The 19,511-nt window shown below is 41.0% G+C and overlaps 1 protein-coding gene across 3 annotated transcripts in view; it reads right to left on the bottom strand.

Annotated features, from left to right (window-relative positions):
• Window positions 1-13,144: 13,144 nt before the first annotated feature.
• Window positions 13,145-19,511, bottom strand: part of OLA1 (Obg like ATPase 1) — an 85,362-nt gene continuing 78,995 nt past the window's right edge. For all 3 annotated transcript variants that reach the window (XM_035135106.2, XM_035135114.2, XM_035135097.2), the window contains exons 10-11: window positions 18,640-18,762; window positions 13,145-13,670 (exon numbers count right to left, since the gene is read on the bottom strand). In XM_035135106.2, the coding sequence (XP_034990997.1) occupies window positions 13,569-13,670; window positions 18,640-18,762 (225 nt within the window). In that variant the 3' untranslated portion in view covers window positions 13,145-13,568. The remainder of the gene's footprint in view (window positions 13,671-18,639; window positions 18,763-19,511) is intronic.

The raw sequence follows: 19,511 nt of genomic DNA, 5'->3' as shown, positions 1-19,511 counted from the left end.
TCTTGCCTCCGGGAAGCGAAGCTCCGAGTCCTGACCCGGCAAGCGGCGGATTCTTCCGATTTGAAACTAAAGATCCCTAAAGAAGTAAGTGGAACTTTGATTTGGACCTTAAATTTGCTGATTGGAAAATAGGAGAGACTTTAAAGAAACGGAAGCCGGTCTCTTCCTAATGGGAAACTGGGAGGCGTTTGGAAAAAAAAATCCTAAGCCGAATAACAAAAGAATTTGAAACTGTGGACCCGAGAGGGAAAAAAGACTTTTTGGAACCATCTCGGCCCCTGAGTCCGGCACCCCTTGAGGTACAGCGGTATTAAAGAGAAGAGCGCTTTGACAGCTGTCAAAAGCTGTCAAACTGTCAAAAGACCGGGTGGATTGATTGCACTGCTGTGAACAGGAAAAATTGTTTGGAATTGTCAAAGAATTACTTAAATTGGAAATAAGAATGGATTTGGGACTGAGTTAAGAACTAAGAAAAAGAACAGCCAAAATGGAGTCGATCGTCTGAGAAAGGAATTTTCCAGTGCCCATTGTTCCCTACACCCTGTTTATCTGCGGTTATGAGAGGTATGAAAACAAAACTTTCTCGAGCCTTCCAGGAGACTGTGCTGAACTACTTGCTGTCATGGGAAGATTTTTACAAGGAACGGCAACATCCCAGCTCATCACCAGTTGAGATTGAAGTCCAAGTCCAGGACTTAGAGGTTAATTCAAATTTGGAGATTATTGACTCTGAGACTGTGGGTGATAAGAAACAATTTGAAGAGGACTTGGACTATGACAAATTTGTTTGGGATGAAGCAAAAGATGACCTCCAAAAGGGAGAAAAACAAGCAGAACAAGAAGATGAGAGACAAAGGGACTTAAAGTCTAATGGAATTGAAGATCCTGGAAGGGTTAAAATGTGGAGTGGGGTTTTTGTGGGATGGGAAGGACAGGGGCAAAGGGGGGCAAAGGTCTGGAGATGGATTTGGGAAAGAATGGGTGTGGGGTAAAAACTTTAGTTAAAAGGTATTGTTTTGGTCTCTGAAAGACGGTTTTCGAAATCTTGGCTTGACAATGGAAACGCTGAACCAATTGGGGGAAAAAGACTTGGGGGGAGGAAATGGAATGCAAAAAGAAAGGGAAAAAAAGTTATGTTTCCTTAAGGGAGTATAAGAATGGTTGGGAAAGAACTTTTAAGTGATTGTAAATTATTGCAGGTTAAGTGAGGTGTTTAGGCAGAAAGCTGCCCACCCTCCTCTTCTTATTCTGAGGCACTCAGTGGCAGGGGGTGCCCAGATGGGTGAGGAGGAAATGGAACCTTGGAAGTGCTGTTACCCTGCAGGTACCTCTTGTGGCAGGAGGGGACCTGTGGGGGGACAGCATGAAAAAGGAGGAGGATTGAGTTAATATTATAAGATTAAGATTTGAAACTGAGTTGGAAAATCCGCCACAAGTAATCAATTATTGTTGGAAAACCATGAGGAAGACCACCGAGGGAGTCACAATTAAGATGTTAAAACAATAAGAACTGGGAAGTTTGAATTCTTCCCAATTTTTTTCCCCTCTGTTTTTTCTTTTGTTTTTTCTTTCTTTCTTTTTCTTTTAGGTTTGTCAATATGATTATGAAAGAGTTGGGGGATGCAGATCCCCATAACTCTTCCCTACCTGTTCTCTCAGTGGCAGGGGGGGGATATGGGGGGAGGAGGGAGGGGGGAAGCAGAACTCAATTCACAATTGGACCCCTTTGATTCTTAAAGCACACGGGTCCTACTGGTGGCAGAAGTGGACCGGTGTGTGGAGGGAAGACGAAGGGACAGGGTTATACTGTATGTTTTGTTCTGTAAAATCAATAAAAATTTCTTTTAAAAAAAAAAGGAGTACTGTGTCCAGTTCTGGGCACCACAGTTCAAGAAGGATACTGGAACGTGTCCAGAGGAGGGCAACCAAAATGATCAAAGGCCTGGAAACAATGCCTTATGAGGAACGGCTTAGGGAGCTGGATATATTTAGCCTGGAGAAGAGAAGGTTAAGGGGTGATATGATAGCCATGTTCAAATATATAAAAGGTTGTTTTCTGCTGCTCCAGAGAAGCAGACACGGAGCAATGGATTCAAGCTACAAGAAAGAAGATTCAACCTAAACATTAGGAAGAACTTCCTGACAGTATGAGCTGTTCGACAGTGGAATTTGCTGCCAAGGAGTGTGGTGGAGTCTCCCATGGGCATACCCAGCTGCCTCCCCAGAAGCAAAAAGGGGGGGATGGTATAAAACAGCTCGCGGCGCGCGCTGTTGTCAAGGCAGTTCACCTTCTCGGTCGGGTATACAATCTTGCTGCAGCGGGCAGGGCCGTCTTAACTATACCAGCCTGCTCGGCTGAAGCGAAACGGCAGCAGCGGCATGTATGCAAATGAGGTGCCGCGGAGCATTGTGGGGCAGCACTTTCTGTGCTGTGCTCGCTGTGACTTGAAGGAGTGTGGGCTGAAGTTAGCCCAGGTCCAGGTCCAGGTTTCCCTCGATGGAGGCAGCTTCGCTGCTGCTGCCTCGTTTTAGTCAACACTGCCGGTAAAGGAGTGGGCGAGGCAGAAGTGCAAGCACGGGTGGCTCCGTGTGCCGCCTCGGCAACGGCTGGAAACGGCCCCCTCCCCCCAGGGGTGTGTGGACGTTGACCACGCCTCCTGGGGGGATCCCGGCCATGTCATCGCCAGCCAGCCAAGCGGGTGGCTGGGGTGGGGGGCATGGCTGGTGTGCCCCCCCTAGTTTTGATCCTGCGTACGCCCATGGAGTTTCCTTCTTTGGAAGTCTTTAAGTGGAGGCTTGACGGCCATATGTCAGGAAGGCTTTGATGGTGTTACCTGCTTGGCAGGGGGTTGGACTGGATGGCCCTTGTGGTCTCTTCCAACTCTATGATTCTGTGATTCTAACCGCCCTATCGCCCTCACAAGCTGGCACCTCTGGCCCTAACTGCTTCCTATGAAAAAATTCACACGTTGCTTCCTGATCTTGTTACAGCCGGAGATGCCTGGCCTTCCGCGAGCTGAACCACTGAGCTACATTAAGGCCCATCCCTTCCTCGCCAGAGGTTTGCTGGGGATAGGTTCCCAACTTGCAAGTACTGCAGCCTCGGAGAAGCAACTGCAGAACCCAGAAAAGACAGCAATGGCATGCAGGCTCTGCACCGGACGCCGCAGCAGCAGAGAGTGCGATAGGAACGGATGTTTGCTGTGTGTGTGTGTGTGTTGCATGTGAATGCCTTTTGGTGTATTAGGCATTTCCCCCCAGCAGCTGGGTGCCACCTAATTCAGCAATTCTGTCAGGACATCATGTTCTTTACAAGGACGTTCTGACCAAAATGCAATGAACAGACACCTTTTAAAAGTGTGAGTTGTGATTTATGCAGAACAGATATACTTTAGGCAGCTGCTTCTAATAAGCAATGCCTAGTAACCATTCCTGTGAGTGCAGCACTGCTGACTATGCAAACCGTAGGGTTTCATGATTTTTGACCTGGCAGTATATTGTGAATCATGATGTGAGCGTGCATGCTATTCAAAAAATCACAATGTAGGAAAAACTGTGAAGCCAGCCAATGCTTCTCTCGATTCCTGTAGGCCCTGCTAACTCTGCTACCGTAGATCTGCTCTCCTCTGCCTCTTCAGGAAGCAGCAAATCACAAGAACAGGCACTGGTTTTTCTATTGCTGGAAAAACTGTGAAGCCAGCCAATGGCTCTACATAGCTCCACCCTGATTTCAGGCACTGTGATATATTGGTATAGCACGATGTTTAGCTGGTGATATATCATGATGTTGAAAACCAGATATCGCCCAGCCCTAGCCCCAACCTCTGTAGTAAAGTAAATAAAGTAGCAAGGAAGAAAACCTAACGGGCCAATCCACACACATACAATAGCTTAACAAAGACTGAGCATGCTCAGTGGATACAGAATACTGACCATCTTGTGGCAGGAAAACTGGCAGGGGTGATACAATGAAGGGCTTAACTAGCTGGCAGGAACCTTGAGCAATAAGATATCACACGCCAACATTTTGTTGCAAATCCTACTACGTAAATATTCAGGTCAGGTCCACCTTTTTTTGCTTATGACCTTTGCAAAAATCCATATAGGCACAAAGGTACGCAATAAATCACATTTGCAAATACAAATGCTATTTATATACTATGTATATAAAAACATAGTGGCTAGGTGCCAGAAGGGTTTTAAAAAAGAGTAAGCAATAAAAAAAAGGGATGAGAAAAACAAGCAACACAAGGCAACAAAATAAATAATAAAGTTATAATCATATCAGGGCATCACCATGACAACTCTGTATAAGCTATCTCTCAAAGCACTTTTGCACAGATCCTTGTAACACCCAATACAAATAGACATCTTATAAATCACCAAAGAGTCAATTATCTGTTGGAAGGTAATCCATCTTTTCAGGGATCATTTTTGAGTGTGATCCCATTAGAATAGTACCTAGAAACTTAAAACAGGGGCCCGAGCAAGCATTCCAGTACAGAGAGCAGAGCCTGCCTTAGATTATGTCGAAAGTACAGTAGATGCTGGGGAAGTAAAACCTCCATGCACTAGAAATCCAAGGGAGGGAGAAAGAACTAACTTGACAATTTCCCTCTTTGAAAAAAAAAGAGAGAAAGGCCTAAGGAAAGGGGGTGGAAGGTCTGATCTGGGACTGATAGAATAAGTGTATTTATACACTCCCCCTTTCAGAAATAACCCAGATGCAAGCAAAGCCTGTAACCAGTTTAAAATCCAGATTCTCTGGGAAAACTTGCTTACCAAAAAGATCAGAAGATACGAAGAGCGTTACAGTCAAGGGTTCTTGGAAATTATCTCCTAATACCTAGTTGAAGACAGAACTAGTCCGTGGTCTCCCTCTAGCTTAAACCTCTTAGTGGGATTTAATGCTGACAAATCAAAAAGGGGCATATCTAGAATTTGTTCGCTTCTGATAAAGGGGAAAAAAACAAACCGGGAAATCTTTATCATCTTAATCAAAGGATCTGCCACCCCGAGCTGGGTCTGTGTCTTGTCCCTTGGCCCCGGGCGACTCCTGTGTGCGAGAGGTTAAGGGTTTGTTAAAGCATATCGGTTTTGATTAAGTGTCACACATGGTGTAAAACCAGCCTCTTTATCGTTGTAAGGGGAGGTTGGGAGGCCAGGCAGTGCCTTTTTGTGAGCTTCTAATATAAATTAGATGTCTTAGGTAATGGGTGGTTTTCAAACAGGATTGATCTTCTTGTGGTCCAGGGAATGTAGGTGTGTTTGGTGGGATGTCACAAAAGCAAGATTCTTGGCACCTATACTAATAGGCTGGTTACCCCCTCCTTTTGGAGAAAGGACTTGAAATGTATCACATCGGAATCTCTCTTTCTCCCCTCCCCTTTCTAACTTTTTCATTTTCTTGATGTAATGGGCAAAGGTCTATCTCTCCTTCACTCCTTTAGTATTTCACTTCTTGTATCACTCAGTGAATCGTAGAGCCACTCCATCGACACTTACAACTCCCCCAAACTTGCATGAACTTAAAGATGAAGCTATTACGAAGTAAGTTGTGTTATCTGCTTTTTTAAAAAATATCAATCTATATATTTCTATGTATTAAAAAAGAAGAAGACAGACCACAACCCCCCGCTATTCACCAAAACCAAATGATTTCCATCCAGTGAGAATCAGAAGCACAGAAAGCGTAGAGATGGCAAGTGGTTAAAGATGCCTTGGAAATAATAACTCAATGACATCTCTAAAGGCATGAAATGCAAGCATAATCTTTATGGAGGAGGTATTCCACCTTGCTTTGTGCAGACAGTGGCCGTGGCTAGAAGCATAAACTCAGCGGGAATCCGCAGTTCAGAAACTTGACCCTTGGACCTGAGAAAAGGAGGTATGTGTTGAACAAATGTCTCTTTTATAACTTACCAATATGATACAGAGCATTGGGGGGGGGGCGCAGCAGGAATGCTTTTCTATTTATGAGGGAGGAGGGGGGAAGAACAAACAAAGAATATCTGCTCGAGAGTTGCAAACATGTCCGTGAATGAGAAATGTAAACATGCATTGTTGCTAATTTGGAGCATGTGAAAAGCGGACTTAACAGTGCGATCCTATGCATGAAAACTCAGAAGCAAGTCCCATTGAGTTCATGGGCCTTGCTTCACCTCCCTGGGTGTTTTGGCCTTGAATTCCGATAGGCCTCTTGCTTGCCTGGATAGAGTCTATCTAGAAACAACATAAATGTAATGTAATGTAAAATATACATTAGGGGCTCCACCCACTTTTGCCTTTGGAACCACCCACCACTAAATATTGCCCAGAAGACAATGTAGCCCTTGGGCGGTGAAAAAAACGCTTCCCATTCCTGGTGCATAGAATTAAAGTCTGCTATAATTAAAGTCGTTTTGGATTTTCACTTGGTGCCCCTCTGCTTTTTTTATTATTATTACGCCAGGGAGGGATGTCAGTTATTTCTGTCTGCCTTCTCTGAGTGTTAGAAGCCTAGCAAGTCCTCCTCCTTCAAACACGGTTGTGCTTTGAGGAAAAATACACGTCAGATAATAGCTTAAATTTAAAATATAAGGTGGTATTGGGTGTACGTGCAGGTCTCACTATCTGCTCACACATTGTGCAAAAAAAAAAAACAAGTTATCCAAACATAAAGAATTATGTCCAAACCTCACTATACACACGCAGATTCAGATATCCAAACAGCTAGAGTTTGCCCACTTCCTTGTTTGCGCTTTTGCTGGTCCGCAGCAGCCATTTTCAGGCAGGAAACCACGGTCAGAGGGAGGGGAGAGAGAGGCTGGACAAATCAGAGAACAGGAGAGATCAGACAAATCAATTGTTCCTTTGTCTCTCTTTTGCCGATTGGCTGAAGCTATTTCAGGAAGAAACTATGGAGGGAGTGGGGGGGGAATCACAAGATTAGGAATGCTGCCATAGGACATAATGGAAATTGCTAGCTTGTTATAATGCTCAGCTAGTAAGATAACCTGAGGATTTATTATTTTTAAGGATGGGGGAAGGTTTTTATTTTTTATTTAATTGCAGCACATCAGAAATGAATAGATCTGTATATCTTAAAAACAAATTGCATATCCTCTAACATTTCCCCGATGAAAATAAGGAGTCCCATTCCATAATGATAATTTTACTATTTATACCCCACACATATTGCTGGTTTGCCCCACCCACTCTGGGCAGCTTCCAACATACATAGAAACATAATAAAACATTAAACATCTTTTTAAAAACCTTCTCTATTCAGGATTGCCTTCAGACAGCTCGGGGCGGGGGTTGGATAACTCCATCCCCTCCAACATTTCTCCAATGAAAATAGGGACATCCAAAGGAAAAGTGGGACAGTCCGGGGTCAAATCAGAAACTGGGACAGCTTCTCTAAATCAGGGATGTCCCTGGAAAATAGGGACACTTGGAATATCTGAAATTGAATTGTTCATTTTTCTACCGTCACACTGCAAAACAAAAGGATTTGGAATCGTCTCCCATTTTCCTTGTACAGGGTTCAACACTACATGGCAAAAAAGTTACAGTATTGTTTTACAAAATATGTTTCTCTTACTATATCACAAGGGGGTAAAATTTGGGTAGAGCTGTGTGAATCAGTCTGTAATCCAGATCTTGCAAGTAATCTAAACATAACAAAGGCATGAAGGCACCTGTAACAAAGGCACCTGTAAAAAGAGGTAATCTAAGTAAAAATATTTTTTCCAGAAGTTGTAGAATGCAATGCCTTGAGTGGTAGGCGCTGAAGAATTATCAGGGAAATGGCAGGCATGACTGTCCACATTGTAAGGGTAGCACCTCTTTTTATAGTTACAGTTTGGCCTTTGGGTTCATGGGTGGCACTGCTTTTAGAACTAACATTCGGATTTATAACTCCGGCCTCACAGTTCTTTTATAGCTACCTTTCTTTTTGAAGCTCAACACTGTCGCAGAAACTACTTCCGCACACACAGGAAAAGCAGAGATGGCAAATACCTTGGACAGAGATTTCCCAGCTGTAACAGAAAGGAGCACCGTGGAATTCTCCAAAGTAGACGCTGGCTGCATTTACAGCTGTTTCACTTCTGTCGCTGTATGAATTCTAAGAGTTTGAAAAGGCTGGGAATCGCTCTCAGCCATGGTTGCTATGTGATTTGAAAGCTACACCTGTGATTGTGCGATCTCCAGCCAGTTGGTGCTGTGGATTCCTTAGGAGGACAGCTCTGGGGCATAATTATTTCATATTCTCCAATCCTATACATCTAGTTTTTCCACTCACGGCAGCTAACGTGCCATTGCCCACATGTTCAATTCAGCTTTGAGAGAGCTGATGTCTTTATAATTTATTGATCAGACAACCATGCATTACTTACAATTTTCAGGCACTGCCTTTGTTCTTGAGAGAGATTATAGTAGCAGTCACGTGGCCATACTTAGCTTGACCCGAAAAGATTCTTTACCTCGGTGTGCTTTCTGATTTATCTCCTGCTGTGATAATATTACGATTCACTCATTTGGAGTCACTTTCGTACCTTAAACGGTCCTGTAAAACTCAACAGTACTGGAGATTAAAAACAAAACACAAACTAAACTAAACCATGGGAGTTTTTCTACGCTTTCCTGCTGGTTTGAGAAAGGGGGCAGGGGAGAAGAGACAAGAATGTATAATGTGTCTACATACTTGGGTCCGCTGAGCAAAAAGGAAGATCGCTTCCAGTTCAGCTTACCCTTCTTCATTCACACCTTCCAGATCCTTTGTTCAAAAGAGCATGAGACAGCTTTGTTAAGAACAGCCCTGACTTAAAATAGCTGTTATTTTTGCTCAGAACACCTATAGCTTATTAAGAAAATGGGCTTTAAAACTTATAAAACAATACTTTGTTTCAACAAAATATATTATTCCACTTTTTGTGTTGTTCTTCAGCGAAAGGTGCAGTGATATCTACTGCTAGAAAGTGATGGGGGGCAAAGGAATGGGAGAGTCAGGATGGGAGTCTTTCCAGGGGACCAATGAAGCACTAGAATACTCCCAAATCCTGCTCCTCATGCTTGTTGAAACTCAGAATATACAGTGGCACCTCGGTTTACGAACTTAATCCGTTCCAGAAGTCTGTTCTTAAACCAAAACATTCTTAAACCGAGGCGCGCTTTCCCTAATGAGGCCTCCTGCTGCCGGTGCCCTTCCAGCGTTGAGATTCCGTTCTTAGACCGAGGTAAAGTTCTCCAACCAAGACACTATTTCTGGTTTTGCAGTTTGTAAACCAAATCATTCTTTAACAGGACTGTTCTTAAACCGAGGTATCACTGTAATGCAAATTTACGAAAGCTCTCATGTCACATCCTCTCAGATGCTATATAAAAATAGAAGCTCTCTTTTGTAGGTCTTACAATTGTGATAAATCACAGCTAGAGTAACTAGATCTTCCCTGGTTTGTGTGCCGTCCAGTTAAGCTTGGGGGCTTAAGTTGTTATCTTAGATGACTGGTACTGGACTGAACATGTAAGTAGTATTCCATTAAAGCAGGGGTAGAGAACCCTTTTTAGCTTTCAAGTGCAATCTTCTGGGGCCCACATGCCAGGGCTGGAGCAAGAGGCAAAACAACAGGTGCAACTCTTAGCTCTGTAGACTACAAAGTCACAGATTTCTGCAGACACTAACATCTTTCCAGCCAGGCAAGCTGAAGACACGACCAGAGTTCAAGGATGCATTTCACCAGGGCAAAAGCACATGAAGGTGTGAACAGGGCTGGTCAGGGGGCATGACCGAGAAGAATACCGAGGATAAAGCAGAGGTCCGGAGGGTGCTACTGTCCCACATTTAAAAATATAAGATATAGTTCACAGTGAACTAATGATTAAGCTACAAGGGCCTACTAAACAGCTCAGGACCACAATACCTCAAGGACCTCTTCCCATATGAACCTACCTGGACGCTGAGATCATCTTCTGAGGCCTTCCTTCATGTGCCTCCTCCTTGAGAGGTCCAGAGGGTGGCAACATGAGAACAGTGCCTTCTCTGCAGTGGCTCCCTGTCTGTGGAATGCTCTCCCCAGGGAAGTTCACCTGGCACCTTCATTACACACCTTTAGGCGCTGGGCAAAAACATTCCTTTTTAACCAGGCCTTTGTTTCATCTTATTGACATCCAACACCCTTTTAGAACATGGTTCCTTTTTTTGGTGGGGGGGAGGGTTATTGTTTTTGGTTTGATTTTATATGTTGTGGTCTTGTTTGTGAACCGCCCTGAGACATCTGGGTATAGGGCGTTGTATAAATTGAATTAAATAATAATAATAATAATAATAATAATAATAATAATAATAATAAAATAAATACATAGTCTATCTATATCAATCTGCTAAAATCTAGTAAAGAGGAAAACCACATGTGGTTTCTGAGGAATCTTGCCATCTTTCATCTCATAGTCCTCATATCAGAAAGGGGACAAAGGCCTGCAGGTTTTCAGCTTAGAATCATAGCCTTGTAAAGTTGGAAGGGACCCCGAGGCTCATCTAGTCAAACCCTCTGCAATGCAGGAATCTCAATTAAAGCATCCATCATGACAGAATAGAGTACAGGTGGGATCCATGATTTCAGCTTTAGCCGCTGCTTAACTAAGCCACAGCTGGTACAAGTCATTCAGCACCATCAGACTCAAAGTGTATGGAATAGTTCTCTTTAAATCACTAATGTTGAATGTTTCCCACTGACTTTGGCCATTCACCCTTCTAGCCTCTGAACAAATCTGTGCCTGGTAACCTGCTTTTGTAAGCTCAATATTCACCATGAATGCAAAAGGCAGTTTGGCTGGAGACAAGCTAATTCCGTAAGGTCAAAAGACTTCAGGGTGAGTTACGTTGAAACTGTGGCAATAAGAAAGCCTTGTTTTGCATCCTTGCAAAATGTTTCTTTTCATATTATGTTGGATTCTTGTATCAATGAGGATGCTCAAGCTGTGATGCCTTAAATGAGCTCCCTTCAAAGCTATAATAATACGGTCATGATTGCCCAGCAATTTCTGCTATGGGCAAAAGCCTTACCTGCTGAGAGCTGAGAGCCTTCTGCACTTTGCTTTAGCCCTGGCAGCTCAGGCAGAAAAAGCCATGAGACGGTAACCTGCTGGATAGCTTTTGCCACATGACTCTAGGCCACAGACTGGACATTAAAAGCTATCTCAGCTACGCTATATTTCTTCTTTTCTTCTGGAAGTTTTATTATAGGAAACCACAGCACAACTTATATAAAACTTGTATCACAAAGCTTTCTGTATAGGTACCACTCCGATGGGAAGGTAAACAGCATTTCCGTGCACTGTTCTGGTTCACCAAAAGCGGTTTAGTTATGCTGGCCACATGACGACGGGAAGCTCCCTCGGCCAGTAAAGCGAGATGAGCACCACAACCCGAGTCGTCCACAACTGGACCTAACGGTCAGGGGTTCCTTTACCTTTTTTACTACTTACCCACAGGTATTATTGCTATTAGTGACTGCTTAGAACATACCTTTGTGCATTTTAAATTTTGAAAATACTGGTTCCATGATCCTATGTTTTTGTTCGTAAGCCTGCTTGGTATTTGGAAGAAGAAATTGAACTGAGGGCACCCATCTCTGTACTGAATGGGGTTGAAATGGAATTGCTACTTTGGGTTTTAAAACTAGGGTTTGGCTCAAGGCTTAAGAAGATTGACTGTTTGGCTCCTGCACCAGGTAGGTCTCATTTCCAGTTCTTGAGTTACAAAAGAACAGGGGCAGGGAGAAAGAAATAGTTAGGGGTGAAAGCATCCCATCCCAAGAGGCAGATATTGGGAATAGATCACATTAGTTGTTTATCTGTTTGACAAATGCTGGGAGGGCATTCCACAGTGTGGGTGCAACCACTGGAAAGGCCCTCTGCCTGGTTTCCTGTAACCTCACTTCTTACAATGAGGGAACCACCAGAAGGCCCTAGGAGCTGGATCTGAGTGTCTGGGCTGGATGATGGGGGTGGAGGTCATAATATACACTTTTATATTTATTTTTTAAGGGGAGGGAAAAAATCAGACCTGTAACATGCTTTGTAATAGAGCATGTTGGTTAAAAATAAATAAATCTGAAAATACTGTTCTTTGGAAATCTTAAGTGTGATCTTTCCCCTTTTTTCATATACAGTAAATTGCTATTTCTTCCCCACAGTGACAAAAAAGACACCATCTGTATGACACACAGAGATTTCCTGTATCAAATGCCACTCAGGCACAGTTGCCCGTATTTTACAATAGGTAGCTTTATGGCATCATGGACTTTGATCTAGAGTCTGGTCTGCTGCAAAGAGAAGCCTAAATGAACACTGCTAGAATAACAAGAGCAGGCTGGGTGCTTGTGACATCACTAGTGTTTCCTATACACAAATATGTGGATCTTTATGGAAACATTTCTTCCAGGCTGAATGCCTGCAGATGTATGACTTGAGAAATTTCTGTATGTCTTGAGAATCTTTTCTTTATATCCCCTTGGGGCCTGATTAAAATTTTCACTCCAATGTGTATGTGTTTTTCCCCAAATTATCTAAATGAACTGCAGTACTTCCAGAGGCTGAAATGAACACATAGTTAAAACTTTTGTAGCCCATTCATCAATTCATTCTTCTACAACTCATATGACTTGACTACAGTTTCAGCATGGCACTGGAAATACCAAATACCAAAACCAGGAAAGCAATGTAGCCTCTTTCTTTTCAGTCCTGCTTCTTGAAGGGGAAGAACACATCACATTAAAGCACTACAATCTGACTATTTTCAAAGAAAGCCATGCTCAAAATATTGTTGCTCACTTGAGCTGAAAGTATAGGATTTAAGCACACAATCTTTGCCCTCTCTCAAAATCACTTAAACTGTGTATCTTTTTATCGTATTAGACACCCACTTGAAGATAGTCGCAATCTACAAATGCATTAACTTTTCTGAGACAAATCATTGGCATCCTAATCATCTGATTCCAATGAAAGGCTCCCTCTTAAGATACAATTGCAGCTGCCCCACACTGACAGTTACTGTTTCATACACATCCCTTAAAATTCTGTAATCAGCATTCGCCAGGCGCCATATCACATTCAGCACACCACATTCAGTCAATACAGACATCCCCAAACACACAGAGGCTGGTTTTGTCAAATGTTTTATTGAGTGTAGACATCTGGAGTACTGTAAAACATGCATTATCTGTAGATTCAAAAAGGAGCAAGCCATATTGTCCTCACTGTCAAACATGTCAGGCTTGGCATATATGATGGAGATTAATGAAGTATCATGAGAGTAATATGGTTCCTGAAAAGCTCCTGCAATTTGGAGTAGTCTTAATCATTTGAAATGCAGAGCTGTTCACATTTAAGTGAACCTGTATATTCACTGGAGGTGTCATAATTCAACTCAAAACAAACACAAGGGGTTTCATTTGTGGGGGTTATTTGTCCTTATGTATACAGATTTTATTTTTTTGTCTTCAAGATATCCCTATCTCAATAAAAAACCCATATGCTTTTTAAAGTAACAGAGTTTAATTTTGAGTAATGAACAGCTCTGATATTCATTTCTTCTTAGGCTGTTGAGGTGTGTTAAATTTAAAGAAGATAACATCTCCATCTTCAACTATGTAATTTCTGCCTTGCTGTCTGTATTTCCCAGCAGCCTAGAAGAGATAGAAGAATAGATTACTGCATTAAAATGATGCAAGTTTTTGAAATGCAGTGCGTATTTTGAATAAAATACCATCCGCTCAGAAAAACATTTGGTAGCTGCAAACTTCTTGACTTGGGCAGAATTTGATTGACAAATATATAATCACAATTTATTCCTCACTGCTGATAGTGAAAACAACATTGAGATTTTCTCATGTAATATCAATTGTGCATTTGATTTGGGTCCCTCAAAACAGCAAGGTGTTATTTTATTTTATATTAAAATAAAAACAGCTAACAGAAGGTATTTTTAAATCCTCCCTACACTTCTCCTGGAAAAAAAAAATTCTATAGTTTTCTTGATAAAGAAAGATAAAGAGCCAGCACTTTAAGAGTTATTTTCAATCAACAAGAGTAAATATGTCTTGACTAAATTGGTTAAGGAAATATATTTCTCTTCCCCTCTGTCAATGAAGCAGCATGCAATTTAAAAACAGCCAATCCCCTTCCTTGAGGGATGCGGAAACATCATTGGATCCAAAGAACTATGAGTGGAAGGAGAATTCTTCTGTGTTCTCTTGCGCTAAAATGAATGGGACTCATATTGCAGATACTATTTCACAATATATTGTGGGTGCATTATTGAATAAGAAACAGTGTATAATGGGGGGGCAGGTTCTTGTGAAGACACTCAAACCATAAATAGGTTTTGAGAATGAACATCCACTGTTTTTCATAGTCGAAAGGTACCTTGGGAGCCAATACAATATCACTTTCAGTTCTCATACTCTATGGCAGAGAGGGAATAACTTACTGGGTCCTGTGATTCCTACAGCATGCTGAGAGGGGAGCATCAAATGAGGAACAGGCAAGGTGAGGACTCAACAAAGGAAGAAGCTTGGTTGGTGCAGATAATAAACTGGCATTTATTATTTCTGGAAACAACCCAACTTAAAAAACGGAAGAGCAGAATAAGCATCTTAATGTGATGATGTTAAATACATGTTGGGGGTAATACGTATCTGGGATCCAGTCTGTGTGCCAGTAATGAATTTTAAGGAAGCAAGTGGGCCAAGATCTACCTCGTGAGTTAGCATGGATAGGTTGTAACGCAACCAGAAGCAGATGAGATTTGCATTAATAAATCCACACGGAGCCTGTCCACAAATCTATATCACACACCTGCAATCAGTATTTCAGCGAATGAATTTATTATGCAGGACTGATTATTTTTTCTCTATGACCTAAAATATTTATGCAAACGATTCTAAGTACTGAAGGGAAAGCATGGACCATTGCAAATAAGGTAAAGAGGCAAAGTAAGTGAATAATTTTTTTTTAAAAAACCAAAACTTTACAATTTAAAGCCAAAACTAGAAACAAGGCATTCTTATCCAGCAGTTTCCAGAGGCAACCTTTATAACAATCTATTGGCAGGACTTTAAGTAATACAAGTTACTGGCAGCTATGGGACTAGACAATAATAATTTTAAGAAAAGTGTTCTGTGAAGCTAATGGCTTTTCAAAACAAGCTACTTCTTGTACTTCAGTGACAGGAATTATAGAGATCTGTAAACTTGCTACTATTGTTCTCAATCTGACATTATGCCATATTATATGTCCAACATGCTACATACAGGTTCTTGATTCAATACCCACTTACACGGGAGAAAGTCCCAGTGAGCTCAGCAGAGCTTACTTTTTGAGTAGACTTGTACAGGACTGCACTGAGAAGCATCTCAGAAACAACACATAACACCAGGCTTTCCCAATTGGGTGCCCTCCGGATACTGTTGGGACTACAAATTCCAAGATTCCTCACCACTGGCCATGCCGACTGGGACTGATGTGAGCCGCAGTCCAACAACATTCAGAGGGCGCCATATTGAGGAAAGACGCACTATTCCATGAGCATTGGGTGCTGCAGTAGCTGCCTTTAACCCATGACAGCACATTTATTACTACAGAATTAGTCAAAGTTCTAACTGTTTTAAGTTAACAGTCTTCTACACATTTTATTGATAACATAGGCATAGCAGTATTCTGACTGCGAAGACTACACCCATGCCAAAAGTCAGGAGTAATTCGTTTAATTAGTGACATGTAGAAAATGCTTACAAATGGATCAAATTTAAGGTTATACAATTCAACACTTGCATCTGGTGGCCCAAGAGTTCCAATACATGGGCTGTGTGTGTGTGTGTGTGTGTGTGTGTGTGTGTGTTACAGCCTCATTTCACAAGCCTCCTTTTCCTATCCCTGAAACCATGTCAGGCAATGCAGAAGGGAAGTCCCGATCTCTCGTAGGGGTTGGCAACTGAGAGGCATATAAAAGGGTAAGGCTGGGTCACTTGGCTTTCTTTATCTCATGTGTGTACATCCTCATTCAGGTATAGATCCCAAGGTTCCTCACTGTCTTGCTTCTGGGTCTGGCAACCCAGGAGAACAGGAAGCACCCAGCTGGATGAGGCAACAAGATTTTGTGCACTTCTATAAGGTTTGGACTATCTGGCCAGGATGAGACCTATCATGCCATCGCTAGGCAAGGCTGTTTTGTCAGTCCTTCCTCTCTTTCCTACAGGGAGAGGAGGAGGAGGAGGATCTGAGAGAATTGGGGGTGGGGGTGGTGAAACAGTAAACCACCACAGGACCTGCTGGCAGCCAACTTTAAGTCCCACCAGTAAAACTAGCCAATGGCCAGGAAATTATTAGCTTTTCTGTTGTAGAGTCGCTTAATGTACAAGCATTCTTGGAATAAGCTTGTTTTGTTCAAAGTGTCTGTGTTCATTGCTTTCGCAAAGTGGGCATAGTCACTTTTAATGAAATACATTCTGACATACTAATACAAGTATTATGTATTTTAGCTACCAGTTCACAATTAATTAAAAGTGGCTGTGTTCCTTTAAATTCCCCAGAGGCCATTTAATCCATTTTCATTGCTATCAGAAACACTGACTGGGGAAAAAAAATCAATACCCATTTGTGAGTCTTGAGTATGTATTAAACAAGACACGTCTAACCAGTTCATTTGCACTTGAAAGCAGCCATCTGTAGAAGCCAGCTTTGCCTAAGCAGATATGATTGCTAATAATGTGATATCCCTGTAGACTACAAAGCCCACACAGAGCTATTCAGTGTATAGTTCACAGCACTGGCATTAAATTAGTTATGCTGTACTGGTGTTACGACACACACAAAATAAACTTGAAAATCGATCAGCTTCATAACATACAAAGCAACCAACAGCCATGACCACTGTTGTTTCAGCCAAATCTGGGAACTCCCAAAATCAGCTTTGATATATAAACAGAAATAAATAGTGGCCTGTATTGTCTACAATCACAATCTGTTCCAATGTAAAGCCTAGCTTTCCCAAACATACACTCCAAGAGCTCTGCATTTTAAAAGTGTGCCTTGTTAAAAATTACAGAGGTACCTTGCATGCTTATTTATTTAACTATTCAGATTTCCAGCTTACAAATATTTTGAGATTTGCAGTTTTACAAGATTTCTTTAAGCAAGGCAAATTTATTTCATATTCGGATCAAAACACAGACAAGTCTTCAGCGAATTTTAGGTGATCACAAGGCACCTTTTATGAAACATTTTTCACATTAGTAACTAACAGTAATGTGTGTGTTTTGTATAATTTATTATTTGATATTTAAATAAGCTTCCTGGCTTCAAAATAATGTGAGATTTATTTATGGCTGCATTTTACTTGTTTGGCTAGAGCTCAATTTCACTTTTATAAGGTGGTTTCCATGCCACAACAAACCAATTATAATGGGATTCCCCTCCCCCGCATCACATACACTTCCCGGGGTTCAAACAGACCTATTAAAACCCTGCTGCTCAGCACAATCTTCTTTAGTGACACTACTGAGAATAACCTACATTTCAAATTATGTTACTGCATACCTTAAAAGCTATCAAACAGAAGACAATGAGATACAATCTTCTAAACCCTTTAATGCATTCTGATAGAATGCTTTGAATATTGCCAAATTTGAACTCTTTTCTTCTTCTTTTTTACACTGCTAGCAAACATTATAGGAAAGCCCAAACGAGTCCACCTTAAAAGACTCATCTGCTCATTTAGGTTTCAAACAGCAGGAAAAGAAACGTCCTTCTGAAAAGAGAGGACCATATTGCAACAACAAAAATGTGGTTATTTAACTCCAGATTTAGTAAGATCTAAATCTGATTGTATCTGTTATTATCTGATAACAACACAGTTATGGGCTGTTAGCAGGGCACAACTTTGGGCACCTAATCAGTTTCTGCCCTCTAGTGTTGGGAAAGAAGATGAAACTCCCCATCTTCATAAAGGTAAGGCAACATACAAACCATCTGTTAGAATAAGTGTTCCCTTCTCATTAATTTATGTGGCTACAATAAAGAAAATAATAATAAAGGAAACAATCAGGAAGTAACGTTCTCAGATGCTACAGTTAGACGAAAATCTTGCAGCTTATTACACTTCAGAAATTACCTGCTTAATTATGTGTTCATGTGTTTTATTCAATCCACAAATAGGTTAACCATTTTAACAGAATAGATCATATCCCATTCATGCTGTATATAAAACACTTCCCTAAATATTTGCCAAAGAACTGTAGTTTTGTTACACCAAACAGATGTAACAGAACAAACAGATACATATTATCTTTCTTTAACTGTCTGAAAATGATCTAACTGCTATATATGCTACTATTTATGCAGTTTGCAATAATAAAGTTAAAATGGTTAGTATTATTGCCCAGTCTGAAACATTAAATGTTATTGCTTGCTCTTTAATGTTTACATTTGTCCTAGTGACTGTCATATCATATTATGCCATATCTTTAACTGTATCTTAATTCTTGCCAAAATATAAACAGTATGTCTGTGCTCTATTTTTAGCATTGACATTCACTTTATCAGTGGTGACTTCTCTCCATTAAGAAATTTGTGTTAAGGGAAGGATAGGAAGCTCACCTTGACAGCTGATTCTGAGCCTCCTTCTTTAAAATCTTCAAATTTCATTACTTCAGCCATAATGAATCCCTTTTCAAAATCAGTGTGAATCTTTCCTGCAGCCTGAGGAGCCTTCGTCCCTTTCTGTCAATGAGGAAAAACCAGGAGAAAATTAATTGTATTTAGGAAGATTGATTGTGCAAGAGAGATTTCTCTATTGTAATGTGCTTTCAAGATCTGCTGAAACTTAGTTACGTATCAGTTAAAACGTCAGGAATCCAAATAGCTAATTTTCAGCATTGGACCACAGACAGACACTTTTAGAAGAGATAAACAAACTGGTATTAAAAAAGGCAGGCTTTGTTTCTTCCTAATGCATATCAACTGCTATATTGATTTTGGATACTGTGTAGGTTTTGCAGGAATTCGATCTTTACAGTGAAAGAGAAATAAACACGTTAAATAACTTTAAAAACTATACGGTCCCAGGTGTTAGTTCTAAATAAATGATTCTGATTATCTTAAAATTCTATAAAAACAATTTATTTACAGCATTGATCCAAAACATGGACATTGCCTAAGCATGAGAACACTGAAATAAAGTATATTAAAAATTAACATTTTAAAGTCATTAAATGGTATATTTAAAATGCGATGTAACAACAGAAACAATCCATAACCACCTATTTACATGCAAATAGCCCTGATATATTTAAATTATGAAGAATGCATTATAATTGCTTCATGTGTTAAACTACAAGGGCATCTATTCTATGCACACACAAGCATGGAAAGAAATTTGAGAAATAATGGTGACCTAAAGGCTGCTTAATAAACCATGTTAAAGTGCTAAGGAGTCTGACACGGTAAAGCATAGTTTTTACAATAAAAGA

Source organism: Zootoca vivipara, chromosome 1, assembly GCF_963506605.1.
Source record: "Zootoca vivipara chromosome 1, rZooViv1.1, whole genome shotgun sequence".
Taxonomy (NCBI): domain Eukaryota; kingdom Metazoa; phylum Chordata; class Lepidosauria; order Squamata; family Lacertidae; genus Zootoca; species Zootoca vivipara.
This window is presented reverse-complemented; position numbering and strand designations above follow the sequence as displayed.